This window comes from Sus scrofa, chromosome 9, assembly GCF_000003025.6.
Source record: "Sus scrofa isolate TJ Tabasco breed Duroc chromosome 9, Sscrofa11.1, whole genome shotgun sequence".
Taxonomy (NCBI): Eukaryota; Metazoa; Chordata; class Mammalia; order Artiodactyla; family Suidae; genus Sus; species Sus scrofa.
In genome coordinates this window covers 106,697,556-106,722,036 of record NC_010451.4, presented here as the reverse complement: position 1 = coordinate 106,722,036, position 24,481 = coordinate 106,697,556, and the positions used below count along the sequence as shown (strand labels likewise).

Sequence of the window (24,481 nt, the reverse complement as noted above, 5' to 3'; positions counted from 1 at the left end):
ATTATAAATTAATTTTCAGGGTTTGCAATGTTTCCAGGCTGGAAAGAGGTTACCCACGGTAACTAAATTTTTCTGCTGAACCACAAAAATGGATGGTCACAAAAAGTGCCAACAGGTTATTTCCCAGAACCAAACTGTATGCAAAGAGGCTTGATAATCAAAGGAGAGGCAAATATTCAGCGAGTTTTGAGCTGAGCGCTTCTGGTTCTCACAGATCTGCTGTGTCACCAGGGGAAAGCCCTTTAACCTCCACGCGCTCAGGAGGAAAGGGCCTTCGTCACCAGCAAGTCGGGACGCAGGGCACTGGCAAGACCCTCTGTTGCTGCATAATGACAACTTGTCAGGAGCCCTCAGAGTGCAGAAAAGAGGAACCCACCTTTTCTTCAATAGGGCATTTTTCTTTGAGCCAGTGACTCAGGACTTCATCTTTAAAGGCACCCGTGTTGCCCACTGTGCTTTGCTGAATTTTGGCGATTGTCGTGGCGTCCTTCACGATCTCGATCATTCCTACGGGAAGAGGCATAGTCTGCTGTGAACTTGGGTCCAGTGCCTGACCCAGAGGAGGAAGGGCTGTGTCTTTGTTGAGTGGAGGGCAGGGGGCTTTCTCAACCAGAGGGCTCTCTTCCAGGGGCGTGCTGTTGGTTTTCGTAGGGAGAAGAGAAGGAGAGGAGGAGGGTATGGAAGTTCTGTGGGACCTGCTTGCTTGCTTTTTTTTTTTTTTCATGATTTTTATTTTTTCCATTCTAGTTGATTTATAGTGTTCTGTCAATCTCTGCTGTACAGCAAAGTGACGCAGTCATACATATATATTTTTCCCACATTCTCTTCCGTCATGTTCCATCACAAGTGACTAGATATAGTTCCCTGTGCTCTACAGCAGGATCTCATTGCTTATCCACTCCAAATGCAGTAGTTTGCGTCTATTAACCCCAAACTCCCAGTTCATCCCACTCCCTCGGGTCCTGCTTTCAATATCCCTGAATGAAAGGAGGAAAGGGTTGGTTTTTAATAAGCAAAAGTATTAGTGTGCTGAACACATCTTTCTTCACTTGGCCACCTGTGCCTTTTCCTTTTTTTAAACTTCCAGGTCCAATGTAAGTGATTTTATATCCTTCTCAAATTGGAAACTTGAATAAAAATATGTTTGATTGAAATTAAAATGTGAAGTTGTAATAGGAAAGAACAAATCTAATTCCATATTAGATTTGTTTCTTTTACTTTAACCTTTGTGTTCTGTTGCTTTTGCTTTGAGCTAAGAATGCTGCCAATAGCCTGAAACATCCAGGACAGCCCATTTTCAAGGCTCTAACCTTTACGGGTATAAGGCTTTTCCATTTAGATAGAATTAAAACGTTGCAGAACAGAGAGTAATATTTGTCTTGCTGGAGGTGTACAGAAACATCCTGATCTGACCCATGTGGACAAATGCAAGAGCAAAGGATTCCTAAACCAAGAAGTTTGCAACAACCAACCACACTCTTCCCTCACCTTGCCTTTAAAAATGCTTTGCTGAAACCCGTTTTTTTTTGGGGGTGGGGTGGGGGGAGGTTTCTGGGTTTTTTGAGCTTGAGCCACCTGTCTCCTTGCATGGCCCTGCAGCAAAACATTTCTCTGCTCCACAAACTCTGACTCTTGGTTTGTTCGGCCTCATTGTGTATCAGGCATATAGGCTTATGTTTGGTAACAAAATGTCCGTAAAAGCACCTAAGAGTAGAGTACGTCATAGCCTTGATAATGTGAATTCTTAGATATTAAAATAAGTGACAGATCTTTCCGTCTATTTTTAGATGTTACTTGTGAGAGAGAAGTTTAATGAGCAATGAGACAAGTGAAAGTTTAGAGGTGGAGAAGTTAAGATGAAGGAAGACGTTCTCACTAAGGTCCTTTCAATGTGCAGTTACAAGGAGTCAAATAATGCATTAAAGTGTTTTCGACCTGTCCCTTTTAAACCGAGTCACTTTCACCAGCCTGAGAACATCTTTTTCCTTTTTATAAGGATTATGACTGTAATTTTTCAGATGTTCATTGTCAGCACTGAAGGGATCATGGCCCTTTCAAATGAGTCGAGCGGTACATTCACCTCCTGAGGCCACCACATACCTATTTTGTCACCAGTTGAAATGCAGCCATATGGCAGGAGGCACAGATCCAAAGATTCGGTCTCCCAAATGGACTCCATGATTCGTAGAATCTGGGCATGAAAACACAAAAACCTTTCCATTATAAATACATATTTTCCTTCTCCATTAAAAAAAAAAAAAAGCAATCTTCTCTGGTAACCCAAAATATTGAAGTGAACATAAAATACATAAGCAAAAATTGTGCTTGACTTTATCAACCCAGTCCTCCACAGTTTCCCTTTCTTGGGAGACTGTTAATTTTGGTCCCTGAGGGGTAGGGAAGAAGTGGTTGGATTTCTTTGAGGTTAGGTTTTAGCCATGATTCATCCACTATTCAAATGTTCCTAGTTATGTGTATTTTACCGCAATTAAAAAAAGTTCCAGTCTAACATCTTTATACACAGTTTTATCCATAAGTCTCTCTTGGGCTAAAAGCAAGGCAGCGATAATGATGATAATGACAACATTCACTGAGTGCTGTTTTACGGTGAGCCTTGCTTAACCCCAAGTGTTGATATGATTATTAGGGTCATTCTGCAGCTGAAGAGACTAAGGTTTAGAGGGCTTACAAAAACTTGCTTTACCTGCCAAGTAAAGTGCCTCAACGACAAAACATAGTGCTTAAAAGGGCAATGCAAACTTCTCCCTCAAAGTGGGAGGAACAGCAGAGTGGTGGTTTGGGTTTCTGAAGTCCCCATCTTTAAATAATTCAAGATTCTGCAGATTTATTGGGAATTTAATAAACTGTCCCAAAGTTTGAAGGATTTTTGTGTGTGGCCACACCCATGGCATATGGAAGGTCCCAGGCCAGGGATGAATCCAAGCCACAGCTGCGACCTGCATCACAGCTGTGGCAATGCTGGATCCTCAACCCACTGTGCCACAGTGGGAACTCCTTTTTCTTTTCCTTTAAAGAAATACTTCTGAGGCAATATGCACACCATTCTTGAAAAGAGAACAAAGGGTATTACTGTTTTCATATCAGAAATAAGTAAAAACAGAAACAGAAATGAAAACATGACCTTTTAAATAGGCTACATTTAAATCAATGTGGTTTGTCTATTTTATTTTTAAAGTTTATTTTATTTTTGGAGTTCCTGCTGTGGTGCCTTGGGTTAAGAATCTGACTGCAGTGGCTTGGGTGGCTGCTTTGGCGTGGGTTTGATCCCTAGCCTGGGAACTTCCAAAAGCTGCAGGTGTGGTCAAAAAGCAAAAAAAATAAAAATGAAAAAAAAATTCTTTTCTTCTCTTTATTTTTCTTCTTCTTCTTCCTTTTTTTTTTACTTTTTGGGGTCGCATTTGCAACATACGGAAATTCCCAGGCTAGGGGATGAATTGGAGCTTTAGCCGCCAGCCTACACCACAGCCACAGCAACATGGGACCTGAACCACATCTGTGACCTACACCAGAGCTCACAGCAAATGCCAGATCCTTAACCCACTGAGCGAGGCCAGGGATCGAACCCACATCCTCATAGATACTAGTTGGGTTTGTTACCACTGAGCCATAATGGAAACTCCTATTTTTATTTTTTATTTACATGTAGTTGATTTACATTACATTAAATCTATTAGTTTCAGGTGTATGTGAAAGTGATTCACATATATATATTTCTTCATACTCCTTTCCCTTATGGTTTATCACAGGATAATGGATATAGTTCCCTGTGTTATACAGTAGCACTTTGTTGTTTATCCACTTTATATATAGTAGCTTGTATCCACTCATCCCAAACTCCTAATTTATCCCTTTCCCCTTTGGCAACCATAAGTTCGTTTTCTATATCTGTGAGTCTGTTTCTGTTTTATGAGTTCCTTTGTATCATATTTTAGATCCCATGGTTTGCCTATTTTAAATAAATCACATTAAATATTAGAAATTATGTTACCTCTACAGTATTGAACAACTAAGGTACATAGACTATTACTTCACAAATGTGCAAAGCTAAAGTTTAGGTTAGAAAACATGAACACAACACTGATACCTTGATCATACACCTTCTGTTCTAGTAATGCATCTACTCTTGTTACTTAATTGCATGACCTCTCCAATCACCTACCTGTTCACCTCTGTCTCCTTCCTGTCAGCCCAGTAACTTGCATCTGGGTATGTGGATGTGTATCAAGAGGGATGTGTCTAAGGAGAGCCCCTGTGACTGTGTAGCTATGTCTGTGGATATGAATGAAATGGGTGCCTGGGGGTAAATATGCCCCTGCTCTGTGTCACCATGCTAGGAATGGGGTGTGTAAGTAAGAGGTTAGGTGAGGAAAGTATATCTGACTACTCGGGAATGTCGGCTATGCATCTCCTCGGGAATGGGCAGAAGTGTGAGGCTCACTCGATCTCATATCTACTGGTCCGTGGCCATATTCCTCCAGTGAAAACTCTCTTATGTCATCTTTGATGACTGTTCATGAAACAGAACAGGAGAATGAGAACAGAGTCAGTAGTGGGTATGAAATCTAATACCGAATTCTTTTTTTCAGATAATTGAAAAACATACTTGAGAACAGTGTACCTGTAAAATAAGCATGTCTTGGCGCAGATCGTCACCGTGTTTAAAGATAATTCCAATTGTTTCATTTGATAGAGCCGTAGGATCGGCACATTTAAACTCAAGCCACAGGGGCTTCTTCTTGGAGGCCATCACTTTACATTTTTCGATCTGTAAGAAAACAGTGACATGTTTCCTACACACAACTGAACACACATTGTGGAGACACATATCCTCTTGTAAAGCATCACTATAAACAACTAGGACAAAGTTCCAGTTGGAAAATGATTTTCAGTGGTTTGGATACTAATGCAGGAGGCATTTTCACCAAATCTGAAAATGCTAGTGACAGCGATTCACAACACTTAAAGCGGTGGTTCAGGGTGTGTTCCTAAGAACCCTAAGCGCCTCTGGAGGTGCCTAGGAGGTGTGGCATATTCTCCTCACTCCCACAGGACTCTTGTACCTCTATGTCCCTCTGACACAGAGTAACTTTGCTGTTACTTGTTTATATATTTGGTCTCCCCCTGAGATTTAATTTGAAAAAAAAAAAAAAAGTTCTTTTGCTACCATAGTGTTTAAAAGCTGTCATTGCAGAATCAGAGGGATTTTAATTCTAGGCCAAACCTAACAAGATGAAACAGCAATAAATGGAAATCTAGCCCTCAGGTACAATGCCTATCTGCCTCTCCCCCCCAAAAAAACCACACATATAAATAAGGTGTGGGGGAATGTAGCTTAGCAGCCACTCATTTCAAAGTAAAATTGGGGTTAATGGATGCAAACTATTGCTGTTGGAATGGACTAACAATGAGATCCTGCTGTGTAGCACTGAGAACTCTGTCTAGATACAACACAGCGCGACAATGAGAGAAAAAGTTATGTATACATGTATGTGTAACTGGGTCCCCATGCTGTACAGTGGGGGGAAAAAAGTGTGTTGGGGGAAATAACAATAAAAAATAAATTAAAAAAAATTTTAAAAAATAAAAAAATTTCAGAGCTTTAGCCAAAAGTAAATTTACCATGGATCAAAAATACTATGTGGTCTTTAAATAAAGCAAACACAATTTGGAGCTGTATTAATATATCATTATTTCTATCAATCTCTGACTTCATAAGGACCGAGGATAGTGTGTGTTTTTGGTACAGGGCCAGCTTACTGCTAACTGCATATAAAATGAAATGTATAAAAGATGTAATGTAGGAATTAAAACTATAAAACTTGTAGGAAAAAATACTTGTCACATTGAATTAGGAAGTGTTTCTCAATTTTGGCACTACTAAAATGTTGGGCTAGATCATCCTTTTGTTGGGGGCGGGGGGGGGGAAATGCCCTGTGCATATAGAATGTTTAGCAGCATCCCTCTTCTCTACCTGCTGGATGCTAACAGCATTTCTCCCAGTTGTAGCAATCCAAAACATCTCCAGACATTACCAAACGTCTCTTGGTGCAGGAGGTGGGGGTTCATCCCTGGCCGAGAATGACTGGATGAAGCAAATATATCTTAGGACATGAAATGCATGAACCGTAAAAGAAAAAGTGATACACCGGGCTTAATCAACACACTTTTTGCTCTTTGAAACACACCACTAAGAATATGAAAAGGTAAGCCACAGACTGGGAGAAAATATTTGTAAAATATATGCCAGATAAAGGATTTGTATCCAGATTATATAAATGACTCATAAATAAGAATATGATGGTACCCTGATTAAAAATGAATGGAAGGTGTGAACAGAAACTTCGCAAAAGAAGATGGAAAATAAGCACATGAAAAGATGCTCAACATCATTAGGGAGATGCAAATAAAAACAACAGTGAACTACCACTTCATGTCCATTTGAATGGCAAAAATTAACAAGATTGATGAAAAGAAGTGTTGCTAGGATGTGGGGCAATTAGAGCTCTCATACATTGTAGTGGAAATATAAAATGGCACAGATGCCATTATAAAGTGGAAAAAACATTTGGCAGTACCTCATAAATATACACTTTGCATCTGACCCAACTATCTCACTGTTAAATATTTACTCAAAAGGTGAATGGAAAACAAATTTTGATATAATCCTACAAGGGAATACTACTCAGTCATAAAAAAGGAACCAATGACTGAGATACACAGCAACCTGGGGGGAACTTAAAAGCATTATGCTAAATAAAAGAATCCAGATACAAAACTACATACTGGAAGATTCTACATCATGACATTCTAGAAAGGGAAAAGTTACATGATAGAAGGCAGATCTGTCATCTGGGATGGAAGATGCAAGGAGGAAAGGACTAACTACAAGAGGATAGGAAATAACTTTTTCTATAACATTGCTATGGAAATTGGCTATATCTTGACTGTGGTGATTATACGGTTGCATACATTTGTAAAAACTCTCTGAACGGTACACTTAAAATGGATACATTTTATCATCTGCAAATGGTTCCTTAAGAAAGCTGATTTAAAATAAAATGGATGGGAGATTGCCTGGTGGTGATGTTTTTAGTAACCAGTGGTTAGAGAAGGGCTTGTCAGAAGCTCATCCAGGAACTTTCCGGCATCCCTGTTTCTCTATAAACATAAGCTTTTATCCACTAAGCATAGCAGACATTGTCAAGACATAGAGACCACGTGGCAACATCAAGGTGATACCTACCACCAGTGCCCCGGCTTTCAGTCCAGGATCATAGGGAACTCTAAAGCTTTGGGGGAGATTCAAATTCTGTAGGTTTTCAAGCTTTTGCTTAAGTTGGGAAATAACTGTAATGGTCAAAAGCACACAAGAGTTATGTGAGTTCAAGGAATTACCAATAGCATCAATCATATTTCCTGAGACCACATGTATTCACAACATTCTATACATTTGATCTGGTAAGGAGTAGGTTTCTGTCTTTGAGGAACTAACCATTCAGGGTGGCAAGATAAGTCAGGCTTCCTGGGGGCAATACAGCCATGTAGGCACACTACAGCAGAAATAGCTGAGTATATATCAGATACCGAGACAGGCAGAGAGGGAGGTTTTACGGGTAATGCTAAGAATTACTGTTTTCTTTCCAACATGTGAAACTTTAAACTGCCATCTGATTAGAGGAACAGACGTCTAAAGACCATATTAAATGGAATTCGGTTAGGGTTTGGTAAATTCTTTTCAAAAGAGGAAGTGAGGTGGTGGGGAGACCATACGACAGCCTCAAAATACTAAAGGCAAAATACATAAATTAAAAGTTACTGCTTGGATAACAGACAGACCGGAGGCTGGTACAAATATTTCCCTTTCTTTCTTACAATAAAAATAAAAGTAAGATGATTATTACTATTATTATTTTAGGAGAGAGCATTATTAGTGTATTGGAAAAGGGTCAAAGGGGAAAATGGAAAATCAAAATTTGCAGAAGTTTAAAGTACTGGCTGAGCATGTTAGTGAGTATCCATTATGAGCCCTACAAACATGAATAAGAGATATTTCCTAGCTTCAAGGCTCATACCATTGAACAGACCAGAAATATGTGTTCATGACTGTAATTTACTTATTTTTGGCCCCGGTGCGCAATGGCTTTTTGTGGGATCTCAGTTCCCAGACCAGGGATTGAACCTGGGTGGCAGCTGAAAAAGCGCCACGTCCCAACCACTAGATCACCAGGGAACTCCAATGACTGTAATTTAATATAATATCAACCCAGACCTCTGGGAATACAGATAAAGAGTGATTAACTTTCCTAGGGGAGGGGCCAAGGGATAGGATTTCTAAGGGATAAGAAGACAACACTGGAACAGAGAGGAGGTGATATATATATATATTTTTTTTTTATAGGAAGTACATATATATGTATAGCTATATATGATGTATATGTATATACATACGAAATTTGTAAAATAACTTCTCAATAATTCATTACTTTAAAAGACTCAAGATTTGAAAATTACATGCATATATTGAAAGATGGGGAGAAAATGGTAAATATTTGGATATAACTAATCTTTTCGTGTGTGTGCACAGTTGCTCTTAAAAATACATTTTACATCTGCATAACGGTGTTTTAATATTTCAAAGAGTTTAACAGTCATTATCATAAATTCACCGTTGGAATATATACGTAGTTTTTAAAAATATTAACTTGTAAAGGGAGAACTTTAAATTTGCCTATTACTCCGTAAAGACAGGAGATTAAAAAAATGTGTTCTTGGCTAGCTTTAGGAAGGTGCGACTTGCCTAGCAGAAGAAAAAAGAGTCACAGGGACGATGGCATTTGGAGATGAAAGTATCCGGAAAGAGAAACAAGAAAATAGAGGCCACCGTACCTTGGGAACTGACGTCATACTTTTCAGCAGAGAGCGATTTAATGTCAATGGTGACTTTTTGTAACATGTCAATTACTTGGACTTGCTGGGTGAAGTCGTGCAGCATGGCTGTGCCACAGCCCCTCAGGTAGGCTTCCAGGATCACTGCAAACCTCTGCTGATAGTGCCTAGACTGGGCAATCTCACTTCTCAAGAACCAAAACAAGAAGTGACCAATTCTCTTGTTCTGAGGGTGGGAGCAAGAAGGTTGAAATCATTATGACTAATGCTCGAGATCTATCAGCCACTTCTTGATAACTTTTAAAATGTCACGCTCTCATCAAAATGGAGGTACTTACTCTTAAACCACGCTTCAGCAGAAATCTGGCTAGGGCACTGTCATGGTATGGTTCAAATTTCACAGCCTAAAGGAAAAACACATTGGCATTTGTAGGAGTGCATGTTCCGTCGGTTAATCAGGAAACAAGAAACAGAGAAAAACTGGTCTCTACCTTAGTGGATTTGTATGGGTAGAGTGACAAGAATCTGACTAGCAACTTAAGTTCATTCCTTTCTTTTCAAGGACACTTTGGGCCAGAGTGACCCACTTGCTTAAGGACTAGGGTTAGAAGTTAGAAATGTGCTTCTAATAATTTCCAAGATGAAGAGGTGAGGGCTTTTGTTCTCCTGAAGGGCTGATTAATTGGAAGGATGGCAGGGAAAGATGGAGATGGCTAAGACAAATCTATAAAAGCGGCAGGGCGGAAAGGTTGTTGGAAATGAAATAGTCGGGATATGGTACATGTAGGGAGAAAAATACATTTGGTAGATGTGATACCAAAAAGCCCCCAGGCCCCCTCCCAAAATACATTTGGATCCTAAAAATCCTATAGCTTCTTTTCTGCTCAAGACGTGTATTTGGCAAGTCACAGGTTCTTACTGCAACAGAGCCATCATACTCCCTGCCACAATGCCGTGGGTACGGGGCTTTTAAAGGTCTGAAAATCCCTTGTTTTATCTGATTCCTCAAGCTCAGTAGTTTTCACATCACTTGGCTAATACAGAGGTATTCATGTAGGTGATAGCTCTGTGACTAAAGAAGAAAAACAAACAATAAAAAGTAAAAAAGTAGAGGCCGGATGGCTGCCCTGAGCTCCTCTCCCTCCCCCTGTCCGCCCTCAGCTGCTGTAGTCTGGCCAATTAAAAAATAAAAATAAAAAATAATTAAATTCTGGTGGGCACATGGATATTTGTTACGTCATTTTTTAATACTTTCCTGCAAGTCTGCACTCATTCATAATTTTTTTGGCCACTCTCAGGGCAGGTGGAAGTTCCCAGGCCAGGGATCGAACCCAAGCCACAGCAGTGACAATCGTTAGATCCTTAAGCTGCTGAGCCACATGGCAAGTCCTCATTCATACCTTTTTTTTTTTTCATTTATAATGATTTTTATTTTTTCCATTATAGCTGGTTTACAAAGGGCAAAAGACCTAAATAGATATTTCTCCAAAGAAGATATACAGATGGCCAACAAGCACATGAAAAAAAATGCTCACTCATACTTTTAAAAGCAGCAAGAATAACACACACTGTTTGATTATTAGAAATGTATATGTAGAGTTATAGGTAGAGGTCATGTAAAAGCATAACGAGGTTTAAAATTAAACATCTGCAAAGTATTTCTTTATAAATAGACATGCTCTATCCTTTTTTTTTTTTTCCTAAGGAACAGGAGAAATTTCATCCCACTTTATGTTATAGGGCCTGGGGGCTTTTTGGTATGATTTCCAATTCTTACTCAGGTTTTCCAGTATGGAAATGATCAGATCAATACCGACGTGGTGATTTTTCATTTATCCTCATGCTTTCAAAAATGAAGGTGTGCTCAGATAGGTGCCATTGTAGCCGCAGTTAACATCTTAATTCTGAGAATGTGGTTACTGGGCTACCAGTACTCACTTCAGAAATGTTGTTAAGTTTCTAACCTAAACGTGAGTCTTTCTGACCTGCTTTGTGTTTCACTTCTGTAAAGACAAGGCAGATCTCGAAGAGGATACCATTTTGATCAGGAATGAATGAGTCATTTAGTCGTATCTGAAAATGTCTCAAATAGTTTTACAAATGACTACTCTTCTTCACATTTAGGACCACAAATTCAATGTTAATAATACTCACTGACCTCTCGTTTAAACGTTTCCAAGAAGGACACTATTTATTTTCAAAGTCTGCCAAGTTTACTTGTGAAAATGACAGTATAAAATAATTCATGGTGTCACTGGGACTTGGAGAAGACCTCATGCGATTTTGTTTTATGTTCTTTGTGTTATGGAGAGCTAGAAAACGGAGGATGCTTTAATTCTTCTAAAATTTGCAGTCGTGTTTATGCCAGCCTCTGACCTCACAGGCAGAGAAAAACACTGGCTGTCTCTGACAGATGAAGGCAAAGGCCAAGTGACATGTTTCAAGTTTCTGCTAAGGGAAAGGGGAAGATTCAGCGTTAAAGTGGAGAGTATCCAAATTTTGCAGCAGGAAACGCCAGAAACTTCCCATAAATATAATGCTTAGACACTTTGGTGTCCAACATTTAGCTTGGCTCATCCTAACCATCTCAGGTCAAACACCACCAACTCAATCGGAACTGTCCTTGGCTTCCTGAGTCTAAATCGAGTGTCCCCAGGACCCTTGCCTGTTTTCTCATGATACTCTCTAGCTTTTACCCTGAAGCCTTTGTCACAATTTGTTGTTAAATATCTGCTTGTACGTGTCCTTGTGTAATGTCAGCTTTTATGTGCCCCAAGCTAGGCCAGAGACCAGCTCTGTTTCCATCACTGCTCTATATCCAGCAGCCAGAACAGGGAAGGCACTCAGACCCTGTTGCTGAATTAATGACTGAACACATCTGCAGTCTAGCATAGCATTTCTCTTCCAGTTTCTCTCCTTTTTCTTCCTTGTCAAGCAGCACAATATAATCTGAGAATGACTATAGTGAACTGTTCTTCCATTCTTCAACTTCCTAAGACAACCTTAGGTGACTGACTTAGTCTCTATGGATCCCAGGGACAGTCATATGAAGAGGAATGGAAACACAGTACCAGACCTTTCAAGAGGGGCTTTCAAGGTCCCATCCAGATATGAGACGTGACTCTGAATTGTGATAAACACCATCAGAGAGTATGACCTTTTCTCCCTAGGACACACTATCCTGACACTGCAGGGTTGATGGGGAATATTGGGAAGCAGGGAAAAGGGCAAGGCCTGGAGTCTGACCTCCTGAGTTTGAATTCATCTTTCAAAGTATGTGACCTTGAGCATATTACTCAGCCTCTCCTGATGTCATTTCCTTATATATAAAATGCAAACATTACCTTGACCTCCATCATAACTGTTGGGAGGATTAAAGGTACAAAGACATGAGAAGCATGCCAATCACTTGGGGCTCTGGCATAAGGGAGCATTCGGTAAGCGGCATCTATTAATGAGAACCAAGTATTCTCATGGGGCTGGTTCTACTAAAAAGCAGAAATATGAATGTCATCAGAATGCTTGTCAACAAGCCCTCAAGGACATTGAAAGAGTGAACGCAACAGTTTACTACTTTTCGAGGTGGCTTCCTCAGATCTACTTTGACTGATCACGACTCTTGGGACAAAGGGCATTTGAAGACAGCTGAATGGGCTGCCTGTGCACATGCAAATAAATTCCTCGAGCCAGTGCAGCCCCTACCTGGACCAGCTGGAGCAGGTAATGGAGCACGTCATCATCCTCCAAGCTCTCCAGTTTCTGGACTGCAATGGCTCTCACGTTTTCATCCGAGAAGTTGCAGTCCAGGAGCTGCATGGTTAACCCCACATCCAAAGCACTCTGATCCCAGACCTCCCTTTTGGCTAATAATTGGTATGTTTTGGCCACAATTTCTTGCTGTCCCCATTTCACCGAGCTAAAGAGCTTAGGATACGCTTTGGGATCCTTCAGGCTTTCATATCTGAAATGCCAGAGCAGTTCTTTGTCTTCAGCTGTGAGTGGGTTAAGCGGATCCGTGGCTATGATTGCCTCCAGTTGCTTCCGAAGCTGATTGGGCATTTCTGCCCGAACCCGGTCCCCTTCTGGGTCAGGGGTAGGCCGATGCTTAGGCAAGGCTATGGGGTGGCAGTAATTGTCCAGAAGAATGGAGATGGACATTGAGTTCTCCTTGTCCGGGTTGGTTGCCGACGTGAGCTTGTCGGCATTGAAGCTCCCTTGGTCTTCCCCCTTCCCGGATAACTGCCACATGTGGAGCACATACTCGCCATGGCGCAGGAGGAAGCAGTGGTCTATCAGCAATAGGTTGACATAGTACAGAAGCTGAGCTTTGCCTTTGGACTCGGGACTGGGCATCTCTGCAGAGGTCTTGCCAGACAGTGCTGGAGCTTTGCCGCAGTAGATCTGGAGGTTCAGCAGAGCCCCTTTGGGTAAGTCTTTGATTTTAATACTGAACTCAAGCCACACGTTCCAGAGCACCTCCTCCGTGAAGGGTTTGGGGCTGGTTCTCCTTTGGCAAAGGACTTGCTGCCCATACTGGATGTTTGCCTCCACAAACACCGTGAGGTCAGCGGTCCGGGGCAGGACAGGGATATCAATGCCTCTGATTTTGACCCTGAACTTGCGGTCACAGTCCCACAGGGACACGGTGAACACACTTTCATGGTCCTTGCCGTGGATGGTCAGCTGCTCGTGGTAGCCAGTGACTCCCGTGCAGTCATCCACCAGCGGCCACTCTTCCTTCCTCACCTCGTCCAGGGCTGGGTCTGGAGGAGTGTCCAGCACAAGGTGAATCTCCTCCCCATTCTTGAGGCACTGCCTCACCCACTGGAAATTTTTGATGGGCGTCTCACCCACCAGGTACTCATCCCGGCCGCAGACGCGCAGCACAAAGTCCCGTTCGTTCTGGCTTTCAGGGATATCCATCAGAGATTTCTTCTTGGCCATCTTGGTAAAGAAGCTCTGGAGGATGGTGCCTGGGGTGTCATCGGCCGAGACCTTGATGGTCTGGCTGGTGGTGCTGCGGTGAATGACGATGAAGACGCAGTTGTTAGTGATCTTCTTCAGAAGGTACTCAGGGAGGGGCTTGGATGTCACCCAGGGGTGCATGGCGTAAAGCTTGGGGTCGCGGCCGGCCACCTCGGCCATGCGCGGGGTGACCAGGCGGCGCCGCGTGAACTCCAGCTCATCGTCATGCACGTTGCTGACGTCGGTGACGTCGTAGCCGATGAGGGCGTTGAGCTGGCGCTGGAAGGCCAATGTCTCCTCGGAGGGCGCGTGCCGCTGGACCACGTGGATCTGCCCGGGGCTGCGGTGCAACACCTTCCAGTAGCGCAGGCAGTCCAGGGTCTGCACCACCTGGTACTTGTCATAGATCTCGTACCACTGCCCCTTCTTCTGGTAGAGCAGGAGGAAGTGGTCGGGGCCGAGCCGGTGGTAGAAGTCCGCAGACACGCTCGTCTCCAGCGCGCGCAGCCACACCTGGGCCTTCATCTGCTCCACATTGCCGTGGCCGGCCACGTGCAGCAGTGCCGTTTCGGGGGTCTTGGTGTTGCGCTGGCTGGTGGGCAAAACAAACTCGATGGGGATGAGCTCCATGGAGGACAGGCTGGCTGCCGTGCTGCGCGGCTTCATCCTCCGACGCCTGCGGCGGTTGTCCTCTCTCAGCACCACGGGCTGTTCATAGTTCTCCAGCTCCATGCCCTATGCGACCTGGGGGGTAGAGAAACAGGGGGCTCCGTCACAGGGATGGCACTTGTCCTTGACATTTTCCCATGAGCTGGCGGCAGGACACAGTGTGGAAGAATGACAAGGACATGAGTTCGAGGATACAGGGGCTTTGGAATCCTGGAGCTGCCACTTAGAATCCGGGGGGCTGGGGGAGGGGGGCGAGCTATTGAGATAATCTTTGAGCCTGTGTTGCCCATCTGTCAAATGGGGCTAACAGTACCTCAGACGGCGGAGGTCAGGGTTAAATAAGGTAATGTACTTGTTGAGTGTGGGCAATGGGTACAGGGGATTCATTATTCGTTCTACTTTATGTTTGAAAGTCTAATTTTTAAAAAAGAGAGCAAAGTGAAGCCCTGATCTAGCATAGTGTCTGACGTCCTACAATGGCTGTCCGTGGTAGTGGTTGTTAGGCACATTGAAAAGCATGGATGAGTCAAGTAATCCAGGTAAAGGACCAAGTCCTCCTTTACAAGATGCACTCTCCTTTGAAAATAGGCTTTTGACTAATTTCCTCTTTGTTCAGCCTCATATTTCTCCCGGGAACCCAGACACCTTATCCAACCTGTCTCACAGGCCCTTTTCAAACTGGACCAGGTAGCGGCTCCCTGGTCCACTTCCTGTCTTTTTCTTCCTAGTTAGGAAAGGTAGTCTTTTCATTGATAAAACCCAAACAGATCAGAATTGGTGAAGCTGCACTTAAGAACATTTGCAGATATTTAAAATGGTGAATCATATAATTTGTAAGTGTCGTGGCTGTCATTGCTCCCTTAGAATGGTTTCTTAGGGGGGGTCCCCAGGACAGTACTCTCCAAATATGAACATTCAGATAATTTTAACTTTGTACTAGTTCATTGCATCTGCCTCTTGAGAAGCCGCAGGATGGAAGGAAGGACCTGCTGTTTGACCCCAATTGATTATTTAACTTCTTTTTTTTTTTTTCACTATAGAACAAGAATTCACCAATTTATTCTCAACAATTTATTTACTTTTTCTACAAATATTTAATAAGAACCTACCTTTGCAAAACATGTACATGTAAATGTGTTACTGCAGTAATAAACTCTTCAAAAATGATCGAAATGCTAAACATATTATTTTTGTTATTAATTTTTTTAAGTTATTTCCCCAATAAGATTTTTTTTCCTAATGTACAGCATGGTGACCCAGTTACACATACATGTACGCATTCTATTTTTGCACATTATCAGGCGCCATCATAAGTGACTAGACAGAGTTTCCAGTGCTACACAGCAGGATCTCATTGCTGATCCATTCCAAAGGCAATAGTTTGTATCTATTAACCCCAAGCTCCTCAACCAGCCCACTCCCTCCCCCTTGGCAAAATTGAAATGAGTATGGTATTTTTACTTTAATATTTAGTATCCTTTAATATTTTGTAAGATATTCTAAATAAGAATCAACTATTGAAACAAAAATTAATGTTTCAGAAAATATTATACTTCTTAAAGGACCAGTGTTAGTGAAAATCACAACTACTTATTTCCTTAAGAAATAGTGGAGCATTTGATATACAGCAAAAAGAAGAGTTGAATAAAATATAAGAAAGACAGGTTTCATTAGATGCAAACTTCTGTTCAAATCTTGGCTTAAACTTACTTTTAAAAACTTCTCTCACTTAAAAAATTCTGAAGTTACACCTAGTAAATACATGAAATCAACTGTCCCAAAGAACTGTCCCTTGCCCCTTAAAACCTTCACTCTTTGGTCTTTTGCCGCATTGTAGAACAAAGAAGGGAACTGTAAGATCTGTTAATGTTGGCACTAACTTAAAATGGGTCTAAATTTATGCAACATGCAAATGCTCAGCAATCACTTCTGCCTCGGTAATATCAAACAGTCTTACCAGATATGAGATGCAGATGAAAACAGGCTGGCTAAATACTCACTGCTTTCCTTCATGGTTGAGGCTATGAAGCTTTCTCTTTTTACGAGACGATGTTAGAAGTACCACATTCGCGAAGCACGTACTTGTAAGAACCTGAAGGCTGGCTGGCACTAGGCCCCCACACCCTCCCTCTTCCTCCCAAACAAAAACAAAACAGGACCGATGCACCTGCAAAGCTATCGCCGGAACCCCGTGGACATGCACACACACAGGTTGGACGAGACAATGAAACAGAGACATTCAGTGGCAGTATCATCAGAAGAACAACAGGTCCAGATAAAAACATTCTAGCTCAGAAGGAAGTGTCACTATTCCGAGTCAGACCCAACAAAGGGCAAAAATAGAAGCAAGTAATACCTGATAAAGCAGCGGAGGTGATGATGCTGAAGGATCATTTGTTTAATTTCTGAAAACAAAACAAATTCAGAGCTACCCAGTAGGCTTCTAAACTCTTCCGCTTTTCTGGGTCTCCCTTCATATCCAGATGCAGAGGAAGTGTTGCAGTTACCAGGAAGGAAGTTTTAACCAAGTTGATTATACGTGCGATTGCTCATTTTAAAAGTGTCAGAAATGCATTTCCTGTTAAGGCGCACACACAGAGAGAAGCACAAACGGGAGCACTGTTGACTCTGTCTACTTTTTACTCCTCGGACCCATTTCTTTAAAAGTGGCGAGAGAGTGGAAATGAATTGCAATGACCTAGATCCAAACGAAAAATAATTCGGAAGGTATAAACACACGAACTATTTTTCTAGCTAGTTCTCGGGAGAAGAAAAGGCCTCAGAGCCACAATATTAGAGAAACAGCCTGGTGGGAAGAGTTTAAAGAGCCAAATTAAACCTGCAAAGCCCATTCAAGTAATTTTCCCTCTTGGGAATGCAAATGACCCCTTGGCCGTACCCTGTAGCTGAGGGCTGGGGGAAGAGAAACTTGTTGATGTAGGGGACTGAGTTATCAAGGGAACATTTTCAAAGACGAGATCTGGAAGTTCACTTCCTTAGCTGGGTGAGACAGTTCTCTATTTTTTTGCACAGCATTCAGGCTCCAAAATATCACTGGCTCAGACTGAAAGTACTCTGTGTGTGTGTGTGTGTGTGTAGTGGAGACTTACTGACAGCAAAGATTAACTGCAGACAAATAGAAGGAGGTTGCTAAATGCTATAGAGGTGAATGCAGCCACACCACCAGCTAGAGTTGGTGGAGATGGCCTCCAATTCCCAGGGGCATGGAGAATTCATAGAAAGTCCATCGTACATCATTTTTACAGCAGCTCTGTCTCTTCCAGGTGACCTCGAACTCCTTCTAGATCCTCTCCTCCATCCCAGAGTTTCCTCGCTTCTTCCTCCAACCTAGGCTCTCATGGACTCCAGGGGAGCCCCACAGACAACAGACAGAATAGGTTTCTTGGAGATGGAGAGTGAAGAGTTACTCTCAGTTACTCTGACACGGAGAGAAATATTTGCTCCATCCCATCTACTTCCTTTCACATTGGCCCTGTGGATCTTGGCTTCCACCCGTGGTGCTGTAGTAGCTGACATCAGCTGGCAAACTATTTAACTCAAAGGTTGCCTCCCACATCTTTAGAGGGATCTTATCAGCTTCCCAAAGTGCATCCCTTTGTCGGAATACTCCCTTAGGAACCTGGCAGCTTGGGAAGCCTCAAAGTTGGCCTTCTTTGGTTGGTTGAGGGAGGGACCAAAGAGCCACACCATAGGTGTTTACCAAGCTGTGCTTCACCCAGAGTGTGAAGAGGGAGGGGTAGGTGGGCCTGGTGGGGGTTTGGTGTTGGTTGGGCTGACCGCAGAGGAACCATGAGCTTGGCCAGCTCTGTTCCTCAGATCATTCAACAGATTCCATCCCTACCCTGGCTCACTCCTGCTCAGGAGGTTGAATCCCACCCTGACACCACACCCACACACACACACCCACACCCCCCCACACACACCCACACCCCTACACACCCCACACAAGTTACTTCAGAAACGCGAAACTCCAGCTCTTAGATTTCCTTGCTTCCGTAGGAACTACTCAGCTAAGTCCAAATATGCAAAGGTTGTCTGCTCTATGACTAAACTTGCAAATACTTTAGGCTTTTTTGGTGGTTTGAGATGAACAAAAGTACCCTGCTCTTCCCCCAATCCTAATATAGCCATTAAAATTTGACTACACACAGTAAATGTTTCAGGGGAGAAATAATGGCCAATGTCTTCTTACTGTATGTGGATACCTCCTCCATGCAGAGGAATTCTTCACTCACTGGGGCCTCTTCTATCCCCAGATTTTTTTTTTCAGGCTAGAAGACCCCTTCGACATCATCACTCTTCTATTTTATTAATATGTTTTTCTCTTTTCTTCTCCCCACCCCCTCTCGTGAATCTCTATGCATCCAGCACCGTGTTTTAGGTATAGGAGACACACACAACATGTTGATTGAAAAAAATACAAATAGTCCAGACTTTGCTTATCACATCCAGTCATCTTGGGAATAACAAGATTGAACAGATTAGAAAACAAGAACACAGTGAGATATGTTAATGGTCAGTAAACAAAGTGAGTAATTTGCTATGAGGAAGGCTCTTGGTGACAGCCTTCAGAGAAATTATTTATGGCTTAATTGGAGAGATGAGACATGCAGATGAAAAAAAATAATGTGCAATAAAGTAGTATGTAGAGGCCAACTGGTCACAATATATTATGTAACGTTCCTTATGTAATATGACAGTTTACTATCGATCACTTTGGCTGGGATTTCTACAGTTTTACATATACAGGAGGAGGTCCCAGGAGTTAAGGAAAGAAGAATCAGAGAGAAAAGTCTTTAAGTCAAAATGTATTTGAGAGACACTGAACTGATCAGTTCCCTGAGCTGAAGGGTTTGTAAATGAGTGATACAGGAAACTTATTTCCTGTCTTGGCTCATGTAAATAGCAGCAACATTTGTAGGATACTAGTGCAACAGATTAAATATTTGTGTCCCCCCCCATTCATATGTTGAAATCCCGCCCCCCCCCCCCCCCCCGGCCACCAAGTGGTGGTATTAGGAGGTGGTGCTTTGGGGAGATAATTAGGTCATGAGGATGGAACCCTCTGGAATGGAATTTGTGCCCTTAGACAAGGGACCCCGAAGATTCCTCTTGCCCTCTTTCTGTCCTGTAAGGACGCAATGAGAATATAGCAGCCTACAACCTGGAAGGGGCCCGTCACTAGAGCCTGACCATGCTGGTACCCTCATCTCCGACTTCTGGCCTTCCAAACTTGGAGGAATAAGTTTGTTGCTTGTAGATGTGCAGTCTGTGGTACTTTGTTACAGCAGCCAGAACCGACAAAGGGGTAAAATGAAGAGGTTCCTCAAAGCACCAGACAGTGCCTGTATCCCCGAGGGCCTGGGATGTACTTGGAGCACACTGGTTGGGAAGCTATTGCTAGATATTGTTCCTGAGTAGGGTGGCTGTCTGACTCAGACATGTGGGTATTTCTCAGCTTGCCAGAGCACTGGAACCCATCTTTTTATATTTTCAGTCCAGCCTCAGATGGCTTATATAATGATATAATAGATTTAAGGGCATGTTAATCTAATCTAACAATTTATTTCACTCTCACACCTTGCTTTGTGGTCTAGGCACAAATGCCAATCTTTTTTTATTTTTAATTTTTTAACTTATTCTTTTCTTTTTACAGCTGCACCCAAGTCATATGGAAGTTCCCAGGCCAGGGATCAAATCTGAGCTGGAGCTGTGACCTACGTCACAGCTGCAGCAACACCTGATCCTTACTCCACTGTGCTGGGCTAGAGATTGAACTGACACCTCCACAGAGAGAAGCCAGAACATTAACCCACTGCATCACAGCGGGAACTCCAAGCATGCTTTCTTTCTTTTTTCTTTTTTTTAATTACTTTTAAATTTTATTTCTACTTTCATGGCATAGGGAAGTTCCTGGGCCAGGGATCAAACCTGAGCCTCTGCAGCGACCCAAGCTGCTGCAGTTGGATTCTTAATCCACTGTGCCAGAGCTGAAACTCCATAATACAATTTTTAAAGGTTACCCTTCATTGACAGTTATTACAAAATATTGGCTGTATTCCCCATGCTTTACAATGCATCCTTATAGCCTATCTTACAGTCAGTAGTTGGTGCTTTCCACTCCCGGATTCCCATGTCCCCCACCCTCCACCCCTGCCCACCCCCCAACTGGTAACCACTAGTTTGTTCTCTGTAGCTATGTGTCTGCGTCTTTTTTGTTATTTTCACTAGTTCATTATATTTTTTAGATTCCACATACAAGTGATATCATACAGTATTTGTCTTTCTCTGTCTCACTTAGCAAATGCTAATCTTTATAAAGCTTTTTGATCTGTATCTGGCAAGATGAAAGAGAAGCATCCCGGTACTGTAGAAGCACTAGCAATCAGAAAGACAGACCTGGGTTTATTCCTGCTTATTCTCTAGGCCTAGTCTATGCTAATTCATCTCTCTGTTTCCTAATCTGCTGAAGGGATAACAGCCCCCCTACTTGTCTCTAGGAGGTTGTTATAAATTTTCGATGGAACATAAACTTACGTAATTGTACTATGCAAGACATTGAATTGGATGCTGTAGAGGACAGGCAATTTCAGTTGTCACATACAGTACAACCCACAGATGAGGAAGAGGCATGTCCCCTTTGTGTTTCTTTTTCAGAGAGAAGAAGACTTTCCCAGAAGCCTGGGTTCCCTCCTGTCTCTGGTCAGGCTTGTGGCAAGTGACCCTCTTTCTCTCAGCCAATCACTGAGAAAGGGGATAGAATTACATGAGTGGTTTAAACTAATCAAGACACCCCCTGCTGAGTTCCTGGTTGGCAGAGAAGGGTGGACCCCAGAAGAGAAGGTGAGGGCTCTGACAGTGGGAACTAAGGGGTGCCAGGGAGGACAGCTGGAGAGTTTGTCACAACCTTGAATGCCCTTAGAGGGGTAGACTATTATCACGCCATGGGGGCAGAGGGGAGTCACTCTAGGGAAAAGAAGCTACAGGATGCCCATCACAGTCACCCCTGACAATTCCCCCCCTAACCCCCTCTCTCCATCCCAAGAATCTATAGCTAGAACCAGGTGCCTGTGGGACATTCCAGCCCTGTGATCAGAAATTTGCCAATGAGGGCACTTTTCTCAATTTCCATGTTCAGTTCAGCTTTGCCAATACAGTTTATTTATTTATTTATTATTATTATTATTTATTACTGAAATGAATTTATCACATCTGTGGTTGTATAATGATCATTCACAGGATTTCCATCCCATAACCCAAGCACACATCCCCCCACCCCCCAAACTGTCCCCTCCAGAGACCATAAGTTTTTCAATGTCTGTGAGTCAGCATCTGTTCTGTAAAGAAGTTCAGTCTGTCCTTTTTTTCAGATTCCACATGAAAGCATTTGAAGTTAGTGTCGCCAATACAATTTAGTAAGCACTCTACAAATTTCCAGAAAAGATTTTTCTGTAAATTGATGTTTAAGGGTCCAAATTCCTTAGCATGAGACCTCAGACCCTTTTTGATCTATCCCTTATGGTCTGTTGACTCTCCTACGGTATCTGTAAGGGACTGGCGTGTCTATTGATTTTGGTATCTCCTGGGTCCTGGAACCAGTCCCCTGAGGATACTGACAGACCACTGTCTGCAGTTTGCACAGCCTCCCCTGGGAGGGCTTTCTAGTTCAGGAAAGCACAGAGTTAGGACAGCTTTCCTCCTTAGTGGTCCCCACAACGATCACAGAAATGTTACCATCACCAAGAACAGACTCTTCCGTCGCACTTTCCATGTCTTATGTTATTCGAACCACTTTAATCTATTCATTTAATTCTCACAATATCCCAAGGAGAGGGGGTTACTATGACCCCCATCGACAGATAATAAAGGTAAAGAACAGAGGAGTTGTTGAGTGGCTTGCCCCGGGTGCCACAGCTGTTACGAGGCCGTTATCCTAGAGCTTCTCCTGGGGGATGATGGCTATTCATGAGTTCTTGGGGACATTGACTGTTCTGTTCATCTCCGAGTTCCCCAGGGCCTACCACAGTGCATGACGTATCCAAAGCCAGGGCCTCTGTAAATCTTTGTGGCATGGATAATTTGTGCCAAATATTCCTTTTTTTTTTGAAAATCAGTGGATTCCCTTGCATGTGTAAGAAGCAACAGGGAGACTGGGTGATACTCCTGCAGCCTCACGGATCACCCTAAACCCAGGCATCCCCTTCCTCCCATGGAACTGCCTAACCCTCAGCCCTGCAGTCTAGCTCCTCTGAAAACCTCAGAACAGAAAACTTGGGAGCATAATGGTGTGGAGAGTATGGAACCTGGGAAAGACCCCAATTTGACTAATGTTATCAGGAACTACAGTGCTTAAGAAATATCCCCTTTATAGTCCCTCTGCCTGATCCAGTTTATTAGTTCTCTTTGTTGTTCCCTTATTAATAGCGACGGAAATAAAAGACCGAAAACTGCCACACCCTTGTGAGCAAGAAATCCTCCCTTATAATGGAAACCCAGGCCCATCCCTGGGACCCTGCTTTCTGATTACCTGCAGACTGTCCAGTATTTTTATCTATCTACCTACACACCTGTCCAAGCACCTACCTGTCTCTCTCTGCCGTACACATAACACATACCGTGATCCTGGCAGACAGAGCTGTTTGCCATAAACAGGGAGTGAAGTTTCCAAGCCAAAGATGGTGTCTTCATTCCTGGGCTGTTTCCTGTTCGAGGGCATAGCAGGAGAGAGGAAGTCTTAATAGGCTGGCTTGCATGGAGCCGGCTGTCAAAGCCCTGGTCCTGAGGCTTAAGGGTGGCACAATAGAAGCTGCTTCCCAGGCCATCATATGGGACCTTGTTCCTTCCAAAGCCCTGTATTCTGGCTTAGAGTCTGGCAGCCGTCACCTCCCGCTGGAAGGAAGCACGGAGGATGCCCTGCCACTCCAGGTTTAGAGAAAGGACGTAGGAGTGGGGTAGGGGCTGGGAAGGGGTTGGAGGCAGGGGACCTGAGCCAGCTTTTCCTGGCTAGGGAGGCAGTGATGTCACAGCTCCCACCCCAGGGACCCACCCGCTGGCCCAGCTTGCATGTCTCCTTGGTCTATACCTGGGAGGAATCCGTTTCGCCTCCAGAGCTCGGGCCCGCCTTTACTGCAGTTACCCAGGTCATGTGTCTGTTTAATCCCATGAAGATTTTCTGTTGATCAGGCAAAGCCCTGATGGCTGTATCTCAGTGAGGCTCTGAGTTCCCTGAGTGAGCCTGCTCTCCTCCACTCCCTGCCCGCCACCGCCTGCTGTACCATTTCTCCTTTTTCTTTTAAAGTGGATGCCTGGGCACCCCTCCCCTCTCTCCTTCCTTCCTTTTCTTTTAAAATAGTATTTACCGACACGAGGGAGAGGGGCTTCTGCAAGGCTGGAGGAAGTGCTGAATATATTTCTGAGCATCCGCCAAGCTGGCCACTCAATGGTCACTTTTCTGTACATGTGTTATGCACACATCCATATACAGCCACAAAAGTTCAAAATAGTATTTACCTAAAATTATTTTTACTTAAAAATGTCTACAGTTTAAGAGACTTCCCCTCTTTTCTTGATTACGTGGGATTTTTTCCCCCCTCCTTTTTTCTCTGCATCCTTGCACTCTTCTTTCCATCTGAATCTTGATATTGCAGGTGGAGGCCAGTGCTGGACCATTGTGTCTCCCTCTCACAAGTGGTGGCCTCTGCCCAGAAGCTCCATCGTTATGTGGTGGAAGAGCTGTCAGGCTGGAGGAGTGTCCTCAAGGAAATATGGTCCCGTTTGGAACTCATTTGGGGGGAATGGGGTCTCTGCTCCAAGCTGCTGTGTGGCATTCCCCTCAATGACCCATTGACTTACATGTTCATTACCATTTGTTCATGCCTTCATTTAACATTTATTATGGGATGTCACCCGAGTGCTGGCA

The 24,481-nt window shown here is 43.2% G+C and overlaps 1 protein-coding gene across 5 annotated transcripts in view; it reads right to left on the bottom strand.

Moving 5' to 3' along the window:
- Nucleotides 1–23,837, bottom strand: part of PIK3CG (phosphatidylinositol-4,5-bisphosphate 3-kinase catalytic subunit gamma) — a 50,018-nt gene extending 26,181 nt beyond the window's left edge. Inside the window, exons 1-9 of one of the 5 annotated variants that reach the window (XM_021102203.1) lie at nt 23,645–23,837; nt 23,178–23,264; nt 12,610–14,616; nt 9,246–9,311; nt 8,908–9,133; nt 7,265–7,368; nt 4,640–4,786; nt 2,101–2,191; nt 377–507 (exon numbers count right to left, since the gene is read on the bottom strand). In XM_021102203.1, coding sequence (XP_020957862.1) covers nt 377–507; nt 2,101–2,191; nt 4,640–4,786; nt 7,265–7,368; nt 8,908–9,133; nt 9,246–9,311; nt 12,610–14,604 — 2,760 coding nt within the window. In that variant the 5' untranslated portion in view covers nt 14,605–14,616; nt 23,178–23,264; nt 23,645–23,837. 5 annotated transcript variants of the gene reach the window in all.